This window comes from Phaethon aethereus (genome assembly GCF_964289735.1).
Source record: "Phaethon aethereus genome assembly, chromosome: 10".
Classification (NCBI taxonomy): Eukaryota; Metazoa; Chordata; class Aves; order Phaethontiformes; family Phaethontidae; genus Phaethon; species Phaethon aethereus.
The window spans coordinates 6,149,473-6,172,333 of record NC_138586.1 but is presented as its reverse complement, the minus strand read 5'-3'; the positions used below and the strand labels follow the sequence as shown (position 1 = coordinate 6,172,333).

General features: G+C 42.1%; 1 protein-coding gene across 2 annotated transcripts in view; it reads right to left on the bottom strand.

The window, feature by feature from the left end:
- TENM1 (teneurin transmembrane protein 1) overlaps positions 1-22,861 on the bottom strand; it is a gene marked incomplete at both ends in the record, with an annotated part of 257,520 nt that overhangs the window by 62,699 nt on the left and 171,960 nt on the right. For both annotated transcript variants that reach the window (XM_082004271.1, XM_082004272.1), the window contains 5 exons: positions 4,123-4,266; positions 9,776-10,043; positions 12,701-12,962; positions 14,742-14,861; positions 21,857-22,073. In XM_082004271.1, coding sequence (XP_081860397.1) covers positions 4,123-4,266; positions 9,776-10,043; positions 12,701-12,962; positions 14,742-14,861; positions 21,857-22,073 — 1,011 coding nt within the window. The remainder of the gene's footprint in view (positions 1-4,122; positions 4,267-9,775; positions 10,044-12,700; positions 12,963-14,741; positions 14,862-21,856; positions 22,074-22,861) is intronic.

The following is a 22,861-nucleotide window of genomic DNA, read 5'->3' as shown; positions in this document are numbered from 1 at the left end:
TCTGAGGCACAAGTGAATTTCTTAGCAGTGAGAATGTATAAAGGTTAAAACAACTTTCCAGGGTGTCAGTATTTTGGCACTGCTCTGCAGCATACGTTGTTGAAAGTCTTCCCCATTTCTAGGCTGGTGATACCAGAATCAGCACAAAAATGTGTATTTATTTTATCAAGCTGATAGCTGTAATGTTTATTTTAAGTAACGATGTGGTAATATAGTGATGTACCTTTAAAAAGACATGTTATTATAAGATACTGGCTATTTCTGAACGGAAGATAGGTGTTCTTTTGGACCACAGTCCAAAATCTCTGATTTCCCTTAGAAAGCCCAGTACTTCATCAGAAAAGTGGCATGATTCAAGGAATAATACAGGAGAATATACTTTCTGGAGGACTCTTACACTGGGAAATGAGAATATGCTAGACACTGCCTATCTCTAGAGAGACACATGCGAATTTTCCCAAAGTACGGCAAATGTGTTTATGTAGTCTCTCTACCAACTTTTGTTAAACCCTTTTTTTGTGGCTTTCAGGTAAGTCTGAAGCTAAAATTCTCCTTGGAAATTACTGAGTGTTGCCATAGTTATTTTGTAAGGGAATTATATTTCTGAAAATTTATTGCTGAACAATAGAGGACAGAATACATATATTTATTTGAAGGTTGGCTTAAAAAAAGCATCTTGGAAATACGACGGTAAAATTAATAGCAGTATCCTCCCTTACGCACAAGATAAAAATACTGCTAAATGAAGACGCTGCCCTTTGTCTGAAATTAACAATGTAAAGGTAATATTTCAACTACCTCATACAAATGCCAGTAAATAATTAGGGCTCTGGAGAATATGTTTTGCTGTCAATAAATGTAAGCATGTGCTTAATTTCAGATTTTCGAGCTGCTGCTTTAATTTTAATCGGTGCTCTGTTGCACTGGGGCCGAAATTACCGTAAAGCATAAATTCCCTATAAAATTACTCCTCCTTCCCCCAGATAGATAAAAATGGAATCAATACACTTGCCCATCAGAAGAAAAATCTAATTCAAAGAATACTCTGAAAAATCAGTAATAGCACATGCATTTGTATTCATGAGGTATATAGGCGCCTTTAAAAGGACTCTATACAGGGACTAGGATTTATGGGATGTGTTCTCTTCTTGATTATGAGAAATGCCCTGGAGATCTTCCAAACTGACCAAACCCTTCGCGTTCGAAAACATTAAAGTCTAATCATGTCACAAATTAGAAGTGACCAAACCTCTGAACCGGAGGGGGAAAAAAGGTGGGAAAAGAACAGTCGAGTATAGCTGAGACCAGGATGTGATCCTTTGTTAACCTAACAGTCGTACTGATGCAAAACCATATACATTTAAAATGCCTGTGCCTCCAGCGACGGCCACATTGGAAGAATACATGTTATTTCTCATCTATGCTGCTGGAGTCGGACATCTTTCTTTTCTTTCTTTTTTTAAAGCTACTTACATCTGGCAACAGAACTCGGTTTTTACTTGCTGTGCTTTCTGCATGTCAATACTTGTACCTCCACAGCTTCGACCGTGCTATGGAGCGCAATTCTGTAAAATCGCGTGGATTTATTTTTACAACTTTTGTACTTAGTTTATTTTCTAAGTAAGTTCTCTAAAATGAATAGCCTTTGTGGGGAGGGAGGTAAGCATACCCACGCCATCTCTGAGTAGGAAGGCTGTGCACAGCGGCAGACCTGCCGGAAGACAAGGCTTGGTGGCTGCAGTCACATATAAGCTCTTCATGACTAGTTCACTAACCAGGCAAAGTGCTTCTAGTTTTAGTTTGAAAACAAAATTGTAATTTGCAAGAGAGAATTCTTAGAAAGACATTTCTGTTATATTCCAATGATATTTCTGTAGTTAATCCAGTGACAGCGTTTCAAAAACAGATGCAAGCTTCATGCTTCTAAAAAGAGCAGCTCTTCATACATACAGAGGGAACGCTTTAATTAAAAGTGAAAAATCTCAACACGTTCATACTCAAGAAGGCTCCTCATGCTTCTCATTTCACTCACGATGGCATGGAGAGAAGTCTGAAATGTATAATTCTAAGCTTGAATCACGTGTGGTTCTTCTTTAAAGTACATTTTATATATCTGGAGCAGTTCACTAGTTTCTAGATAGGACCAGAAGCGCACTCATTATTTTTATCCTTTTGGCTAACACAGTTCATCATTTGGTTTTGTTGCTTCAATATGAGCCTACAGTTTCTCTGCCCCCAACCGCTTCTCCCTTTCCTGCGTACGAAACCAGGCGTGCACGCTCAACGCCCATTACAGCCACGGGGAGCACCTGAGACATCGCTGGCCTTTGTCGTCCTCACTGGAGACGCTCCCACACGCAAACCGCCAACGGAGAGACCCGCCGATTTCGAGCCAGACGCACTTATGCCCTCCCCTCCCCAGGTCGCGCCGCCCTACCTAGCGGATAAAGACGTTTAGCAGCTTCCCCCCGACTTCGGCCTCGATCGTGCCCAGCACAGCGGGAACGTGCGAGGAAGAGGAGCAGGTGGAAGCAGCTGAGCCTGCCCCACCCTCGCGGCCGGCCGGGGTAGCGGGCGCAGCCCGGGCGACGGCAGAGGAGGTGGCCTGTGGCTGCCAGGTCACTGCTCTCCGGCCGCAGCGGAGACGGGGCCAGGGAGCGATTTGCCACCCCCCCGTGCTGAGGAAAGCAAGGATTTAGCCCTGCTCAGATTATCACCGGGCACTTTACAAAATCTCAGAACGCGTTCGTGCCTGTGGGGTGAATTACAGCAGTAACCACTGCAGTTAGCAGATAGTCATATAAACCGGAGTTGCTGCCAGCAATTTAGGCTTGAAATTAAGCTATGCAAGTGGTAAATTGGCACTAAGGAGCAGACTATGGGGCTCACAGTTGGGGGCTGAGCTGACTGAGGTCAGATTTCTCTTTGTGTTAAATGTCAATAGCTGGCATTTAAAAGAGACAATCTATACAAACCAATAAGACGGGGTTTGAAAGAACCGCTGGTTAAAATGTCAAACCATTTTAAATCAAAACAGAAATCCAGATAATTTACAAACTAAATCTGACCTTTTGTATTTGGAATATTTATACTGTAGCTGCGCATTCAACAACAGAACTTGTAAAAACCTGACAGCCATACATCTGTGCCTGAATCTTCATGAACAGAAGTTTGCAGATGGAAATAGATTTTAGTGGACAGACTGGCAGCTGGAGCAAATTGAGAAAACTTTACTGAATCCGCTACTCTGCTGATTTATAAGTGCTGAAATCTGACCCCAAGTTTCTCTTCTCCTCGAGAGTGAGATATATGTTTATTGGCAAACCCGCATTTTTCTAGTTACCTAGAAACTAGAAACTTGTAGATAAATTACCTTGTAATTTATCTACAAGTACTGTTTTAATAAGTTAATTTCCCGATTACAGATGTTAAGGGACGAAAAGAAAAAAAAAAACCCGGGGAATAAAACAAAAGCCATGAGAAAACAGAGGTTCGAGCATGGAGGCTTGACTCTACGCAGGGTTAATGTTATGACACCAAAAGCATTTACAGCTTTTTTTCTAACGCTTCGAAAGGTGCTGGATCGCGTGTCCTGAAGAGTAACGTGCTGTGCTCCTGCAGAGAGTGGGCAGCCACAACGGCGTCCGTACGCCGGACCGGCAGCGTGGTTTCGGGAGCGCTCCCTCTCAGCCCGTCTGCCTTCCTGCACGGTTGGTCTCCCTGGTGCTGTGATGCTACTGACTGATGTCACTCACGGGATGAATTAGGGGTGTAGACGCTTCGCTGAGAATAAAACACACTACAAACTGCCCGAAAAGGTGGTACTTCTGTACCAACAGTGTGAGAAGCAACCTAAATTAGTATGCCCTTTTTCCATCCAAATGATCGAAATGCGTTAGCCGTGACAAGAGTTAGCGACATTAGTGTTTAATAGCTGGGGGCCAGAACGTTAGAAATATCCTTTCAGGTGGCATTTACAGTTCCGTTCTCTGTAAATGAGGATGCACATTCAAACAAGGAGGATTACACGTCAGGAAGTGTAATGCTTAAAATCCGAACAATTAATTCCTTTAAAACTTGTATTCTTCTTCTGCATGGCCAGTTAATAAAGGAAGGACTTACCACTTTGTGGATTTAATACATGGTGTTTGTTTATAGACCAGCCTCCCAGATTTGAAGCATCCATTTCAAAGCCTTGAAGGATTACTGTTCTCTTCTCCCACAGAATAAAATCAGGACATGTTTCATATTCATATCCCACCGACACTGCAAACAAATAATTAAAGAGCTATCAGTCTACCTTCTCCTCTGTGAACTACTAGGTGATTCTTCATTCCAGGTTTTGATATTAATCTGTCAAGTAATGATGCCACTACTTTTCTTCTGCCTGATTGCCATCGTTGAACGGTATTTTTTTTTAAAAAGGATTTTAAGAGATTAGTACGTGATTACAGATACAGTTACTACTGTTTCAAAGCAGAAAATGTTCTGTTGTGTCAGGTACGGATTTCTTAACGGTATAAATCTCCTCCAATGACTCCGTTTCTGCTAATTACCTGAAAAACAGCTTAAATAAATAGAAAAAAATCCACATTAAAACAAGCTGGTTTTAATTTGTTTGCTAATTGTAAAAATTGTAGTTAGGCAGAAATGGATTGTCAAGCTGAAATTTTCTAGAAAGAAACATTTATCTTAACATAATCTTAATAGGCTTGCACATCACACGGCTCCCCTCTACAGCTGGCCAAAATACCTGCTGAAAATCTTGAATTTCCCAAAGCATGATGGTTTTTTTGGGCACTCAAACTGCCCCAAAAACCTTCCCTTCAGTGATTCAGAAAAAAAAAAAACCCTCTTCAAAATTTAATTTTGGTATCTCTAATATACCAACTTTTCTTTTTAAAAAGTTATCTATCTCCTCTAGTTAGCTTTTTTAGATTTCACTGCAACTCATTTGTAAAGGAAGAATGGTATTTTGACACCAAATCCCCAAATTTGATCTAGGAAATATTGAGATAGCTCAGCCTTTCAAAAAAAAAAAAGTCATGAAAAATATTTTAATGTACAAAATAGAAAAATACTTCATCAGTTTTCTGATATTTTCAATAATTTCTTCTCACTTTCTCCAGGTAGCAGCTTTAGGACCATTTTACTATATATATAGTTTTATAACTATAAATTTTTTTATAGTTTTATAAAACTATATACATAGTTTTTATAACTATATATAAAACTATATAGTTTTAATACCATCTAAATTCCATTACCGGATGCAATCAAAATATTTTGACCAGCTACAGCAGGGAACGTTCATGTTTGTAAGGTAAGTGTTTCATGGCAAACTGAAAGCTGTTCCTTGCAGCACCTTCACTTAGAGCCGCTTCATCTTTTTAGCAGAAAGAACCTGTTTTTGCAGCTAAACTCTGACTGGTAAAAATCCCATCGACTCAAGTACTTTAAACACTGTATGTTTCAAACCGTATAGGTTTCGGTCCGAGGGCCCGGCAGCCACTCCGTCCAATTTTCCTGTCCCAGGAGCTCTCACGACTAACCCCGGCAACGCGCCTGGGTAGCTCCCTGGGCCGAGCGCCCAGCCGCGGGCACGGCGCTTCTCCCAGGACAGCCACACGCCGCGCCGGGATGAGCCGCCCGGCTTCAGGAACCGAACACGCCATTTCTAGGCGTTAATGCAGAGAGAAGCTAAAGGGCGTCTTTGCTCCGTTCGTGCACTTAACACGCTCAGTCCTGCTCAGGTGCGTAAGCTTGAAAAGAGTAAAGCCTATAGTACAAAGTCACTCCGCGACCCGTTACAGACCCACAGGACAGCTCCGCGGCGGCTGTGAGGAACCACGCTGATATCTGGGTCAAGGGAGGTATAACAATTTACACCATCTGAGAATCTGTGCCAATGGATCCACAGAGGCACATTTACCAGCACTGCAGCTAACACCGTAAAGCAGCTGCTATTCCCTGCCTGTAGCTGATGTTTCTGAGCTGCCAACGACCCTCTAGAGGTTACCATCCCCTTTCTTACAAGTTCACCATCCCCTGCTCTCCTGGTGACTGTGCGCAGCCGCCTTTTCGTCCCTTCTCTCCCAGCGAGACACGCATGGACGCACGCCCACTTCACGTGTGTCTACAATCGCGCGTCTCTGCATACTTATTTACTTACATATTTATGGAAGAAGTCTACGCTCCAAAAAGGAATACCTGTGTACTCTTAAAGCAAGGTCTCCTGAAACATCTACGTGGAGGTACTGATGTACCTCATCATCCATGAAAATTTCCTATCAAGTGTTTTACGTGCAAAGTAATCAAGGCAAAGCGTAACAGTTGTGAAGTCGACCGGGTGACGGCGGTGCCACTGGAAGAGTAAGTATTTTGTTAGTGCAGGCTTTGCAAAACGTAATTTTGGAATTGAAACGACAATCTCAGTCGGCTTACCCTCATTGTGGGGTGTTATTTGCTGGTCAAATTATTTTATAGCCTGTTTTTGAGGCGACTGAGATTTCACTGCAAGAAGGAGAACTGCACCGGCTATGTTTTTTGGACACTAACAGCCAGCAAGTACAGTTCTTTGCGGTCTCAAAATGGATTTCGAAAGATTTACTGAAATAATCTGTACCAAAAATCTATTCTTTCCATACAACCACTTAGAAGAACGAACAAGAATTTGTTAGTAGTGCCAGCATATCATAGCTTGAGGGCTGTTGCCAAAATACAGGTAAGAAATAAAAGACATGATTAAGCAGGACAGAAACCTCCACTGCAACCTCTCCTGAGATACCTGCACTTCTCCGCATCTTAGTTCTTCAAACAAGAAATATAATGAACTCAACCAAAGTAACGAGTAATAAACAGAGAAGACCTGAGAGCGTTCTGCTTGAGAGCGGGTTTACACTCGCGCCCAGAAGGGCCGGTCCTGGCCCCGCACCTCCTTGCGGGCAGGAGCAAGGCTGAGCACGAGCCGAGTTACACAGCAGCGTTTCTGAGGCTTCTACCGAAACCCTTCCCTCTCCTCTGTCAAATTACAAGGCGACGTAGACTTTACCGCCACGGTTTTGTGTGTCAACAGCCACGTGATGTTTTTTTATTCAGAACAAAGGATGTTACTTTATCAGCTCAGCTGTTGCTCTGGGAAAACGGCCTCTTGGTAGGGACTTGGGGACTAGGCAACCACCAGCAAGCAGTTCTGCAACAAATTTGAACACAACCACTTGTGCGTGGAAATATGCTCAGAAAGTCTTTTCTGCAAATGGTTATGTGATCATTGTTGTCAATAACCCTGAAGAAGAAGAAAGGTGTTTATAGTATTTATAAAACCAAAGACAGATGGTTATATGCCTGAGTTCCAGGACTTCAACCTGCTGCAATTTAATTAAAATGAAAACTGAACAGAATGCATTATTAAATATTGGTAATATACTGGCAGAGGAAGTTATTTTGACAAAAATTGATATAATGGATGCATATAAAGGTCCGCGAGTACTACAGTGTGTCAAATTAAATTATGCTTCATTGGAATCTAACAAAGCATGCTAACAATGCACTTAAAATACAAAGATTTTTGTTTCTATTTTGCAAGAAGCATAATGAAGCTAAACTGTAAGTAAAAGAAAAAAAATTAAGCACCAATTAAATAATTTAAAAGTTGTTATCTGGCACTATTGCATAAGCTTTATTCATATTTAAACATATTACTCTCATCTACTTCTAATTGGAGAATCTGTAACTACAGTATCATTCCGTAAGATGTTGTGTATTTGATTTAAATTGTTTTAAAGTCCAGATGTGTGCTGGACTTCACGATCATCAGAAGACTCCTAAAGGACGCTGAGGGAGCAGGGAACCGAGCCGCTCCCTCTCAAACACGTCAGTGTTACCGCACGGTGACAGACTCTGAAAGCCCCGAGTGGCACCCGTGACCCTGCTGGTCCCGCCTGATCACCCGTGGGGGTGCAAAGGGCACGCTGGAACTTTTTCATTTCTGGATTTGCACAAATAAGCCAAGCCAAGAATCCACTTAATACCTTCCCTCACTGCAGGACACCAGCAGGAATCCACACCTGCAACGGCCAGGGCTAGATGTGCCCCCTGACAAGGAGGTGTCACGAGAGAGACGGGCTGCAAAGGGCACTCCTGCTCCCCACCACGCGCCATACCCGGGGCGTCCAGAGCCCTCTCTGGTGTCAGAGCCAACACGTGTCCACTCTTCTGCAGATGCGAGCCAGATGTGCTAGATCAGATGCAGATGTGATGACGCAGCAGTTCAGGACACCTTGCCCTAAGGGTGGAGTTTTGATCACTTCAGACCAACGTAACGTGTGAGCTACAGCTGCAATGGGAAGACCTGTGCTTCTGCACCAGCATTCACAGCAGATCAGGAAACTAATGAAGCTGAAAATTTAGCACTTATTGTCTGCTTGCTTCAGTTTTCGCCCGAATTTGTTCCTGATCTGGCTCATTTCATGATCAAGTGAAGGGGAGTGGTGGCCCAGGGGTGAGGAGAGAACGTGGGAACGTCCCTCCTGGCAGCAGCCCGCAGTTGTAGCTGTTGAAGCGGGCTGTGGGGCCACAGCCCGACAAGCGCCCCGTTTACCGATACATTCCTACGTGCGTCGCATGATGTAAATCACGCTCCGTATTTTGGCCTCGTAACCCTTTGCGGACACCAGCGGCTACGTCCGCATCAGCCTCTAAGCAGAAATGACGAGGAAAGAGCGACGGTCCCCCTCCCTCCCGTTGCCTCCCCGCGCAGCTGCCGCGCCGGCTACCTGGCCGGGGGCACACGGTGACGCCGCCGGGCACCGGCCGCCCTGGGAGCTGCGGGGCTCGCGCAGCCTGGCCGGCACCTTCTGGCTGTGCTGGGGCACGCTGCCCGTGCGGACGACGCAGGTCCCGAGCGGAGCTGCCGGCAGCCCCTCGGGACAGCGTTTTGGCGTACGGAGTGAGGCGTATTCCTTGCCTCGTTCGCGGGTGGATGGCTCCGTGCAGCCCTGGCTATTCGCGTTTTATAGCCTGCTGTAATTCCCCTGACTTAAAAAGCAAACCAAAACCGCTAAGGAAGGGAACAGGGCTTATTCACAATACTAAGCCTTGCTGGTAAGGTAAATAATCTTAACGGAAAGTATCTGTAAGATTAGTCCAATAAGGAACATAACCCCATATTCAATTAAAAAAATAGCAAGCCTTTTAAAAACAGCATCATGAAATTAATGAAAAAATTACCGGCTAAATAAAATGTATTTGCACAGACAGCACTTCTGTGGCAATTCTCAGAACAGCTGCTTGTGCTGCTCGGTAAAGAAAGCCTATGAAACACAATGATTTTCGTATAAACATCTTTAAACAACAAGTCAAGAAGTTTTAACTGTTGGGAACGTGAAATGTAGTAAGAAAGGATGCCTAAAAGTTAGAGTTTTGCAAACCCTAAGTGGAAATGACATTTTAAATGTCATAACCAAAAAACGACAGAAACAATGACACACCAAAGGTCATATTCAAAGTAACGTTCAAAAACAAAGACAGCTGAATATAATGCCGTTAGTACATAACCATTCTCTGAGGGAAAAGGGGATTTTCAAATTTATTAAATTAGAAAGATGATATTGGAAGAACAAGAAAATAAATGTTCTTAGGAAATCACACCAGTCACTTTAGATAAAGAGACATTTCATTTAAAAGAATGTAAGTGGAGCAACAAAATTGATAAGCCGCGTTTTCCTGGCTTGATGCGTGTGAGCGCTTCTGCTTACACCAAGGTGACTCTACGTACCCATAGCCTCGGCCAGACCAGAAACCTTCTGTCCATATATATCCGTCTTATTCCAGGCAAACGTGTAGACCAAATTGGCTGCAGGAGGAAACCATTTCTGAAGCAAACGTCCTTCAACAGCAACTATCAGATGGACTTTTGTCATTCCAGAAGGGATGGTTGTGTGTGTCAAAATAATGCGCAGCAAAGTTTTATACCCTGGTGTTCGACTGCTGAGATAACTCAGCTTCACAAAACTTGAAGGAATTGGGATTTCCTCTTGGACCACCTTGGAAAAAAACACATCATTGTATTTATAGCCAAGAAAAATGCAGAATTATAATAGTAACAGCAGGTGCTTATTTTACGTTTCACAATCACGATGAGAACACAGTACCACTATAAACACTGACTGTCTTCTGTGTTTATCTCAGCGATGCAGTAGCCAGGCATGTTACAAAATGCCCCATGCCCAAAATGGCTTGGTCAACTTACTGGATGGTGGTCTGTCCAGTGCGATAAAGAGCGTCTTCCTCCAACGCTTTACTCTTGTCTACCAAGGAGCAAACACTATCTCTGTGGGTGTATTCATACACAGGAGCTCTACAGCTTTACCTTGGCTTTACTATTCGGTTTACTTAATGAGTGTTCTTAACCAGAATACAACTAAAAACTTTTTTTTTTTTTTAAATACACACACACGTTATGTATTACAGTATGATTTGGAGATACTCTCCTGCTTTGGAGGTAATAACTTCAACTTGGGGAGAGCTAAGAAAGAAGACAAACCTTCCTGCTAAACCACCTTCTGTGCAGAAGTGCCTGCCGTCAGGCTAAGCTCCAGCAAGAAGGGGCACGGCATACGAAAGAAACCCAACAAGCTAACCGGGGACACACAGCAGTGAAGATGAAACGGTCTGGGCGTCAGAGTCGTCTCTCTAGCAGGTAAGTCCCAGAGTTCAAATCCCACGGCGCTGCTGTCAGTGCCGCTGTCCGAATCACCCGGATTCAAGCTGGCTTGGGTATGCCCACTGTGGGGTGGCACCAATTCCCGGCTGCAGCGAAGATAAGCCCTCAGCAACTAGAAGGACTGCAAAGACTGCAAGCTTGTGAGGGGAAGAAAGAAACTTGGCCTTGACCTTTTGAATGATGTGGGCCTTGGAGCTACAAAAAGGGATTTAGCTCTTGTGATCTCCTGAGAGAAAGGAGCTCTTCTGGGACAGACTGTGAGGAAGAGCAGGCAGGAGAAGAGAGCGGATTCTCGGAGGATGCCGCTGCAGTCACTCAAAAGCCACTGAAAACTAGACTGTGCTTAATAAGGTTAATGATTTCAGTGTATTTCCGTAACAACAAGCCAACCTGTCACAACGTTAAATTCGTCAAGCTTGGAAAAATACAAACCGTTTTGTTTATATTCCCCAGTTTTCCAATATTTCTTGTTTAACAAGAGATTACTTCACTTTCAAAACAATTTTATTTACACATTGCAACAGTCTGACTGTCATAGGATTGCTGCAGTACAGCTGGAAGCCTGCCAGCACTTGTCATTTCGACATATGAAATGTAGTGTTGCCAGGGAAATCCTGCTCCCTTTATTGCTCCTGATCTGCAGTGTTCCCCTTCTTTCCTGCTGACATCCCAGCTGCCCCCTCTGTCGTACATCTGACACCTCTTCTCATTTTTTAATAGAAAAGCAGGAAGAAATAGTCATGCATTAATACACGCTAATACATCTCCTTCTCCTATTATTCTGGGTTACTTTTTGTTCATTTCCCAGTACTGTACAATGAAACTTAACACTCTAAGGACCCTCCAGTGACAAAAAAAGGACTGGGGGCAGTTTCTCTCTGAGTAGACTACATCTTTGGGTACCCCGCTGTTTCAAGATGACCCAGGAATAGCCCTTGTGGAGTAATGTGACCCAGGTTTTTTCCAATAGCTGTGCATCAGTTATTCTGGATTTATGTTCAATAGTTGCACTTAGTATGTTCTGTGAAGCAACACTATGGCCATCAACTGGCTGAAACATGATAATGCTTTTAACAGTTATGGAGATGTTTAGACATAACTGAGTTCAACCAAAGGTCTCTTACATGTAGAATAAAGGCCCTTAATCAGTAGCAACTCTTCTATGAGAAAAAGAGAAAAGGTTGGAAATATTCAGGTCTACAGGTAGCCTCCAAAATATCTTCCAGACTTGCTCAGTGAAATGCAAAGAGAACCCAGAAGAGGCCTTATTGCTTCAACTCTAACTGCTCAAACAACATCCTAAAAATTATGGGGGTTGACACGATCTGAAACCTGTGTAGTTGTATTTTGTTGGGTGTTTGACTCACACAATCTCTCTGAAGTCCCAAATAAAAGAACAGTTAAATACAAGGTTAATTAGAAATAGCTTCTAAACACTTAAGGGAGTGTCAAGAAAAAAAGACACCTAAATAAAAACGAACCTGAAGATCATGTTAAAATTGCTCTAGCTTGGAAAGAAAGTAATAAAAACAAGAAGCTAAAATATAGCTGGGGATGCCATCAGAAAGAACTACAACGTGTGAATGGATGAACATCCCTAGGAGTCTTCAAAGCATCTTGGGTCGTGTCTCACATTGATGTATGGGGAAGTTGTATGTTTATCTTAACCTAGGAATGTTTTTCTGCATCACTGTAAGTAAATCAGGATTTCAATAATAAACCATGTTAGGACTCCCCACTTTCTTCTACTTGGAAGTTAGAAATAAAGCACCTTAAAATATTAACACAAAATAAAGAAAGAAAAAAAAGAGAAAAGCATCTTGTGTAACAGTACTAAAAAGATACGCGTTGGTGTCATTCTGACAAGTGAGTAACATCACAGCAGTTAATTGCTCACTATTTGGTATCATCTTCTAAAATTGTCTAGAACTTGTTCTGCAACTGAACAAATTTGTAATTTGAAAGTCTTTTCACTACCTGTAGCTCTGGAATAACGGCTCCTCTTTCGGGACAGGACCCTCCAAATGCTGTCAAGGGTGAAGGGAGTACAATCGGATTTGGGCTGATAAAACTACTGACGTCACAAGATGGTGTGTCCGACTCCGTTCTTTGCATTACAACTTTGTCTACGATGACAAATCTATTCCAAGGCAACCAAAGTGTCCTTTTTTCAGATATGAAAGGAGATCTGTCAAAAATCAGAGTGACAGAGATGCCTCCAACAGCCACAAGGTCAAAACTGGAAAAGAGAAAAAAAAGCTTTGTTTCTTTTTGTTTTATCATCATATTACCACAACTTCCAATGCATCACAAACACATCACAAACAAAAAACTTCATGTTGCTCATTACAGCCCTTAATTTACTATGTGAAATCGTTCAAATATACCTTCCCGGCATCACCTTGGTATTCACAGAGAAGCTTTACCTCTTTGTGCTTTCTCCCTTGTATATATGCACCAATAGCAAGGTACAGTGCGTCACTGTTACTTGGCCTATCTCCCCTCTATTTATCAACTAGAATTAATACGAGCGAGTCACCTGTAACAAGAGTGTGGACCCAGTTACTCTGGTTTATAGGAAAAGAAATTCCTAGCCCAGAAAAGGGATGCTACTCATAATCTATGCAGGTACAGCATGCAGGATAAGAAGTGTTAAAGCCCGTTAGGCCGTTTCTCTACTAACATATTCTTTTCCCTTCTCCTGCAAATAGCAGGAGGAAAAGGTTGAGTACACTGAGCAGGAAACCCCTCTGCGCAGGATATGAAATTTTTGGGAAGGATGCGGATTAATTGCACAGAGAACTGAGTCAGCTCTTGTACATAAGGCAGGTGATCCTCTGGGAGCTATTGTGAAGAACCTTTGGCATATCTGGGCTGCAAAACAGTGGGACGTAGAAGGCACGATATACAGAGTCTCCATTTTCTGAGTTTCTGACATCCATAATCAGGCAACATAAGGTAATATGTAAATAGATACTTCACCCTCTGTATTATTGAACGCATCTATTACAGAGGCATTTGATGGTAACAAACTGTGATAAGAAGTCAGACTTAATTATGCGTATCTCATCACATTTCCCAAATGATGCCGATTACATTCACAGCGAAATACAGGTAGCATATTTTAATGCAACAACTTTATCCAGGCTAGCGTAAAGAGGAAATGATAATTACTGATTTTCAACAGTGCAATTTGAAAGTCAATAAACTAAGGTAAAATAAATACACATGCTCCTTACTTTTATAAATTGACAAAACCAAACAACAAAAAAAAATCATGTGGAAACAGTGACAAATTACACTCTTTCCCTGTTGGAAGATTAGTTTCTGATTTCTTGTCATTCACAACACAGCCAAGGAAGATGAAGTCTTAAACTTAATTCAAGTTCAGGAGCAAAGCATGACCCTATTGCAAATAGATGGCCAACCCCGGAGTGCAATATAGATTATATAGGAACTTCATCTCTCTCTGAGAACTGAACTCAACCCTACAAGGCGGGGGAAAAGAAGGGAGCCAGCACTGTTCAGGACTGGTTGTGGAACAGCAATTTAACCATCTTGGCTCTGGAAAGAGTCTGTCCTCACTTTTAGCTGTGTAGCTCAGGTGATCAACTGAAGGAGTTAACTTTATTGACACCTCGATAAAATACTTGGAAGATTCACAGTTAAAAACAGAAGAAAAAAAGGCAAGACAGGAAATTCTCTAGAACACCTGACTAGTGAAAATATTCAAAAGTCAAGACGGTGCTGTTACAGCAGTACTGTCGCATTTTGTCTCCAGGTGTTTGAATGCCACTGTGATCTTGTTGCTGTTAGGTTTCTTCTTCTCTTTCTTCTTCGGTCCCTTTACCACAGAGAGCTCTAACTAAATGTGCTCCCAGAGCATGGGCCAGATGCCATCCTCAATCCACACTATGAACAGTGATGTCTCTGAAAATTTTGTACATGAATAGAAGATGGTGGATGGCCCTAACTATGCAAGTCTGAGCCAGTGAAAGACCATAAATAAAAGTCTGACCTTCCATCTTGTCGACTGATGGTGTATCCGTACTCATTGTGGTGCAGAAAACTGACGTTCACTCCAACCAAAGGGGTTCCGTCTACTGCTACCACCTGGCCTCGAATGACACATGCCCGTCTGTAACAAAAAGAGTAGAAGGCAACACGTTAGTCCTATCAGGAAGGTGAAAAGGGCATTGATTTCAGAAACTGTGCTGTACTCCTGTCCCAGACAGACAGAACTACCCTGATACCACTGTGACTGTTGATTTTAAATGAAAATTCAAACGAGTCCAAAAGATTGATTTGAAAAAAAAACCCCCACCATTATCTCATGAAGACGACACACAGACTCTCCCATGTATCGTGCATATATTTCCATTTCTGACTGTATTTCAGGATGCCATTTGTTCCGCCACTGAATAGCTCTGCAAAGGTTTCACTGATAGCGTGACTTAGCTTTGCTGCAGCTCTAGGGGGTGATGATTTGTGAAAGGGGAGAATGAAACCTCATTCTCTGCTGCTAAGAATAGGACATCGCTGACTATTAGAAAAAAAGCTGAACTAATGCGATAAGGCTGCAGTGAGACTCACCGTCTTCACCGAACTTCAGAAAGTTATATAGGTAAAAAATTCAGAGAGCGCCTAATCAAGCATTACACACATTTTTCTCAATCCCCCATCACATGTTATGCCCTTTTAAACTCCCTCTGGGATGTGTTGGACTTGCACCCACTTTAGAGCATAAAAATCCTTCCATTCTAGTAAAGAGGTTGGAATATGGCAGCACAGCAGAATGCATCAAAGTCAACGGACAGGAAAGTGAACTCATTACTAAGTGGGTCTAATCGGAGGCTAACAGGATCACAGAATCATAGAAAATGAGAGCTGAAAGGAAATACAAGACTTTATCTCATCCATCACTTTGCCTCAGGTAAGATCAACTACACCTACATTACTCCAGACAGATGCTTGTCTAACTCTATAACCTCAGCAAGTAACCCGGTCCAATGCTTCTATATGACTGCTTTACTCATGGCAAGTTTTTCCTACAGCCTATTTTGAATCTCCACTGCTGCCCTTTCAGGTCATTACTTTCACCCTACCCACAGAAATGGTGAAGAAATTCCTCTCTTTTTCTTAGCTTTAGCCTTTTACGTATTTGAAGACTGAAACTCAAAGGAGACGAGTCTCATCAAGGATGAGGAATAAGATGTAAAATACCCTCACGGTGCAGATTAGGACCTAGCGGGATTTTCTAAGGGCTTACACAGCTACACTCCACTGAAACACCTTCAGTATTTTGCCCCATGCCATCAGGTATGCTACATTAGCACACCTCCGCCGGCTGAACGGATCCAGGTCTTGGGATCTGATGATACAATTGCACATACTTTCTGTAACGGTGGTTTCACACAACAAAGTGAACAGTGTGTGCAAAAATCTTTTGATAACATTAAGACGTTTAGGGTCAAGACCAATAGAATACTTACAAAGGTAACTGGCATTAATTGCTCAATATAAGCAATAAACATAAATTTAGACACATCTAAATTAAAACGTTCTGTTATGTTTCTCTCTCAATTTGAAAGTTCACGGTAGACCTCAACAGACACATCCTCTCTTTGCACAGTGAGTATGTAATCTAAAGGAAAAACTTAATAGCATCTCAGATTAAAGTTATTTAGCAGTCTATATATGAATTTAAAAAAATATCCCTTGAGAGATTAATTGATCATGATCCAATGAAATCATATGCACAAATTGGAGACCATAAATTTCTGAAAATTCTGACTTGTTTCCTAAGATCCCATTCTCCAAAGCCACTCGACAGGACACTAATTTATCACTATGATATCATCAAACCCGGCTGACTATGACCTGACAAAATGCAACTGGTAAAAATTAACCCCTTTGCGAGTACGCCATTCACCACAGTTGCTAATTTGAATTCCATGCTCCCAGGAAATAGAAAGATGCTGACTTTCAGCAAATAAATCCCGGAGGAATGGGAGAGGCTGCATTACTGCCAGTATGCAAAACAGAGTGACCACCTTTTCGTTTTCTGCATTAACTGAACTGGTTCTGGCCCTATTTCTGGGCAAAACCTGCTGCTCCACTGAACGCAGTCAAGCTCTGGTGTGTCTCAACAGACTCACAAGACTCACTCAACAAAACAGCCAGGTCCAGTTACTCTTTGATTTGTTAGAGCAGAAAACACCAGTTTCTATTGTTTTCTCGTATTTCTATCATCAACAGACCTGCCTTTCCTTTTCTAATCCCTTTATTATTGCATTCCATGTATTTACAACATACACTGGTGTGAGAGAGACCCCTAAGAGTCATCATTATTCAGTACATTCTTCTCGTACTCCTGTTTGTTCATTCCACACAGACCTGTCTCCTGACTCTACTCTGTCCTCATATTTTATCAAGCACACAGATTTGTGCGATAACAACTCATCAAAGTCTTCATTATTTCATACATAGACTTTCTTTCCTCTACTCATTCACTTTACTTCTCATTATTCATAAATAATATTAAGAGACTTATCTTTCAACTTTCTTGCTCCTTTTTTATGTCATATTTCACAAGCCACACACATTTACAGTATGTGATAAAGACTCATAAACCTCATTATTCTACATTTATCTGTAGTGAACTGTCTTTGCAATCTTTTAGATTTTAAATGTTCTAAGCCTGCCTCTGTGTTGCTATGTTTGTCCTCATTATTTACTGTCTTTTTATTACCTACTCTAAGTTGAAGAGTCATCTACTCTCTGGCCTCTTCTTGAATTACCAGCAGCTACTAAAGCTCCGACTAAGCACTCGATCAGAATTATTTTAATTTTTGCATTTACTGCAGGTATGAAAACATTTTTCAGTTACTTTATGACCAGCACTAATCTCAAAGGCTCGGGGAGGTAACAAACAACCCCCCAGTTTGCAGCAGGTTCTCCCTCCTTTCCCGATGCCCCGACAGCTCACAAAGCAGACCACCATGCCCGGAGGCACGCGCGTTCCCTGCAGCTTTGCTGCTTGCAGAAGACATGACTTCAGTCCTCTCCTTTCCAGAGCTTTTAGAGCATGTTCCCTGCAGTGATGTCGCTTCATACGCAACTGCCGCTTCACGCTTCCTTGCTTCAACATTCACCCTCTTTCCAGACGAGCTGTGGACCTTGCTACCGCTCACTGCTCTTCTTAACAGAGAAACCTCTAAAGCTCATTACGCCTCCTCAATGTGCTGTATGTCCCTCTTCTATTCTCAGCCTCTAAGATTTATTCTACGCACTTGTGACTGGCCTGCTTTTCTTTCTCATGGGGGGAATAACTCATACTACCTGTCCAACAGTCACCTACTTGCAGCAATTGCATCGTCTTCGACTAAGGCTGTCCAAGTTGTTTCAACTTGAAAGTAAGTGCAAAAATGTCTTTTCTAATTTGGAGGAAGGAACATGTCCCTGATAAGCTGCCTCAGTGTTTTCAAATGCATTAAAAAATGTTTCCAGTCCCCTGGCAAGCTGTACTAAATCTGCAACTCCAGAGGGAGCAGCTGGCTTTTTGAGAGAAAGCAGAGATTCCCACGGGTTGCAGGTGGCCTAAAAGAAGTAGGATTTCTCTGTCGATGCTTCATGAGTCGTTCCACGTGTAAGCGAGGATCTCAGCTCCGTGGGTCTCGGCTCTCCACCGTCAGGCAGTTTGTTTGACATCTCTAATTTAAAATATACATAGAAGTTTAAAATTCTAGATGCATTCTTTCACTACTCGTAAAGCACTTTATTATTCCACCACCATTCTTTATTGTTCTACTACTACTTATCTGTTATTTTTTCGCTTTGTTTTGTGTGTTAAGTTGCCAATATTCTTTGAGCACCCCAGGCTGAGACATTAGACTCAGATGGGGAACTCCGTCAAGCAACTTGTGAATTCGCAAGTGTCACATTACCAGAAGATGTCATTTACTGTATTACATTTCTGATTAAAATCTTCAATCAGAGAAATTAAGCTAAAGGCTAGTAAGGTACATTCAATTCTTCCTGCTGACAATGTTGCTGTAAGCAGCCTTTGAAGGGTAATTAATTCAGTACCATACACTGGACCCTTTTTGTAGGCAATTTGCAGGGAGTCAAATAGCTTGCCAGCAGCATGCATTAAAAATATTCGGCAAAGAAACAAGCTAAAAGCCTTCCTGAGAACAGAAGTTGATAAAAACATTTTAATCTACTACACCCTGCTACATGCAGTAGGTCAAAACTACTCCTGATGTAAGCAAGTACATTTTCATTTATTCAAAATGGGTCTAATCTGCCTTTCAGCATGTCACAGCTTAAGTTGGGAGTTTGCAAAAACCCCGTAAAATGACACACCTTTGACATAATAAAAAGAAAAATGTGTTTTGAAAACACTTAGCTCCTTAATGTTAATTTTGGCGTAGTATTTAGCCATGGCTCAATGCCACACGCTGACTCCATTGTAGAAGCCAAATGTTAAAAAATTAGATGTAAGCTAGAGCTTAAGATGCAAATGTAAAAGGATGGATGTCCCAGCATTCCTCAGAACAAATAGTCTCAGTATTTCAGGTGATGTTGAAAACACCAGGATATGGCAGAGACAAAACCCTGTCAGTCTGAAGGCGAGAGATAATCTTCAACATTTTTTGAAAGCTTTCCCAAATATATTCAGCATCACTTTGGCTTTATCTACAGTGAGATTCACGCAGACATCACCCACATTGGAGTTCCACTGACCTATGGTACAGTAACCCACTACACAATGTCATTTGAATCATAAGACTGAAAACACTGGATAGATGTTTCTTCCTTAATCCTCCTAGTGGTCTCAGAGACTTCTTGCAAAGGAGGGGGGGGAAGCCAGATAGGGCTTTGCAAAATTTGAGCACCCGTGGGAATGGATGCCAGTGCTCTGAAAGAAATGAATGCCACTATTTCATCCAATCCTTCTAACATTTCTTGTTGAACCACCAATGCCATTGTCCTGGTTTCAGCATTGCAGGCATCCATGACTTAATATCATCTGCCTGGACACAACCTTTTCAGCAATAGCCAAAAGGAGATTAAAAACCCCCAAGCATTCTTTGGTCTGTACCAGATAGGCAGGATCACAGATTTCTGATCTTTTTACTGTAGTAACAGTTGTCTTTCTATATTTTTCCCAGTAATCTTAATTCCCAGGAGAAGAACAGACACTAGATGACAGTCAGACTGACAACATCAGAGGAAGATTTCTGAACAGAGGCAGCACAGCTAAGCTGTTGCCTCCTTCTGAGATCTGTCATCCTTGAGGAAAATTCTGGCAGTTTTTAATAATATTTGACTTATGGATGAACAATTTTTCAACAGCCTGGAAGACCTGAGGATCAAGCAAAGTGTGGACTGATGAACTCCTCGGGGTGCCCAGCACATAGCAGATTACTGTTGACAAAACCCAGGAGACATGGCACAGCACATGTCTCCAGGCACTGCCCTGACTCCAAGGATACAGGCAGCCTCATCTGAATCCCAAGGATCTTCTCACCAAAGTAAGTAGTAATTTCTTTACAGGGGGAGAAAATGATATCTGGGGTGTGAACAACGCACCGATGCACAGGTATGAGTCGTATTCCTTGGTGGCGTAAAGTGTCAAACCATGGTAAGGGTGGGCTGCTGCTCACACAGGAGCCCTCGCTGCTCTTCGTTCTTCAAAGGCATGGCAGATATCAGGGTAAAGAAACGAAATACTATACTCAGAAAAAGCTTTTTAATCCAAGTTAAATCCCATCGATGATAGCTTTAAAAGATCAGTTCCTTCTATCTCTAGAAGCACGCTGACGGGATTATGTGCAATCTGGCTGCTAACGTTTGCAGTGACACAGAACACCGTACAGGCAACTCAGGTTCTCACCTCCTCTATGAAAACACCTCACTGCAAGGCACTTTGATGAGGAAAACCTTTCACTGGTGACTTTTGGTTTAAGCTGTGCACAGCCTGCCACGGAGCTTGCACCAGGTGCAATGGCACTGTTCCATCAGCGAGAGACCCGCCACTGGCAGGCGGGCGCTTCTCATGGAGTTCATCTTCATGCCCTATTGTTCTACATATTTATAACATCCTGCTACATTATTAATAGTGATTAAATGTTTAGGTATTTCAGATCAATAAAGACTCTGTTTACATATTTACTTTATTAAAAATTAATAAGTTACAAAGAGAAAGTGCACTGAATTTGTGCGCAGCTACGGAATAAAGTCGAGGTTGTAACCTAAGTGCTGTGTATTGTATTGTGAAAATAAAAAATTTCTTATGCCCTTATTACTGGAACATGGTTTATCTAACGTATAGGCCTCGTTGACAGGGTAATGGTTAGGTGATGTGGATGATTTGTGGATCTCTTTGTCAGCGTGTAAGTTATAGCTTCCCAGGTGAACTACAGCATAAAAACTTATGTGGCCCTATATTTCAAATGTCCAAGAAACTATGTGTTCCAGGTTTTCTGAGCAAGTACGTGCCCCTTTCCTATTGCACAGTCTTTTCCTGTTAAAGGGCAAGCCCATCTTACAAACACTTGGAGATCATCTACTGTTTGCATGACAGCTTCAGCATAACCCACAGCACAAAATGGTAAACTCCACACTGGTCTATGAACATGTAGTAAACCCAAGAAAGTTTGTTAATTAGGTACCTGGATTATGTGTAAGGGACACATGTTAAATTTATCACGCGGTAAGTACCAATCAAGTTCTACTGGGCGGAAAGGTGACCTAATACAGCGCCCACAAATCCAACTTGTCCTTCTGCTTCCCAACATTACAGGTATCTACAGCATAAAGGGCTGAACTTCCCCCCACTTATTTTGTGAGTACGAGAGCTTACCTTCCACAACAGTCAAAGTCTTGTTAGTAAGAGTAGTAGCGTTTGTTGCTGTGACACTGTTATGAACTACAAAGGTAGTAACGAGAATCTGGTAAACAAGATCCTCAGCTGTTGGGACTTAAACATTTGCTATCCTTTTAAGTATTTTTTGATCACCAGTGAAGAATTCTCAGCTATCCAGGTATCACTGTTTTTTCCTGGTTCAGTACTTTCACTGCAGTTCTCATTGTTCAGAAAAGTTTTTCGTCTAAAAGAAAACTCACCTGCTCTCAAATGAGACATCTCCTGGGATTACATGAGTGCTTTCCTTCCCAATAAGGAATCTGATTCGGTCATAAAAGAGCCTTGGAGGATGCTGAGAGAAAGGCGGTTGGCTGTGCTGGATAAGGTCAAGGGGATCAGGCGAACCCTGGCAGAGAGGACTTGCGTAACAATTGCTTTGCTGACAGCAGTCGGGGTCTACACAGTCTGTCAAGCCATCTAAAACGGAGAGAATGGAAAGTTCAGGAAATTGGATGATTCTGAGAATAAAGTTTACTACTAGAGAGCACAGGACGTATATAATCAATGGGAAGGCATGCTGATTATGACACATTCAAATTCAATACAGCATTAACGCACATGCTTAGTCCAGAAGGGGTATTTCTCTCTAGTCATTAACACTGTATCACCTCGTACCATGCCCACACGACAATGAGAAAACAGAACCGACAGACTAAGTGAACAGGGAAGAGCGGGATCGTCTTTACTGCAGCACAGGCAGAAGAAAATCACTACGCAATACTTGTTAGTCCAACGAGTACATGATCCACACTGTGCAGCTGATACATCTAACAGTCCTTTATTGTCACTACTGCCTGTTCACACCTGTGAATACACACTTGCTAACCAGTCTGCAAGAACAAAGTCTGAAATGTTATCTAACTCTCATGAGCATCCTCACTACAGTAGTAAAAAAAGGTACTTGTTACAGTTGTCTGTCTCCTACCTTAAGCCCAACAGTAGTTTTCTCAGTGTTTTAGGACGTTTACTTTTCATTTATTGGCTGCAAGACTAGAGTGGTCCGAAAGGGGCAGAAACATGACTATGCTCCTTTTGTCGTTGGTGCTATACAAATACACACCTTGATGCAGGCTCTATCCCAGTGACCTGACAGGTACCGTCTTCTCCATGGATGTTTGCACCAGGAAAGCACATTTGGAAAGCGAAAATAAACCTATTCCTCCTCCCTCCATTTTCAAGTATGAAAAACAGGAGAAATAATTTTT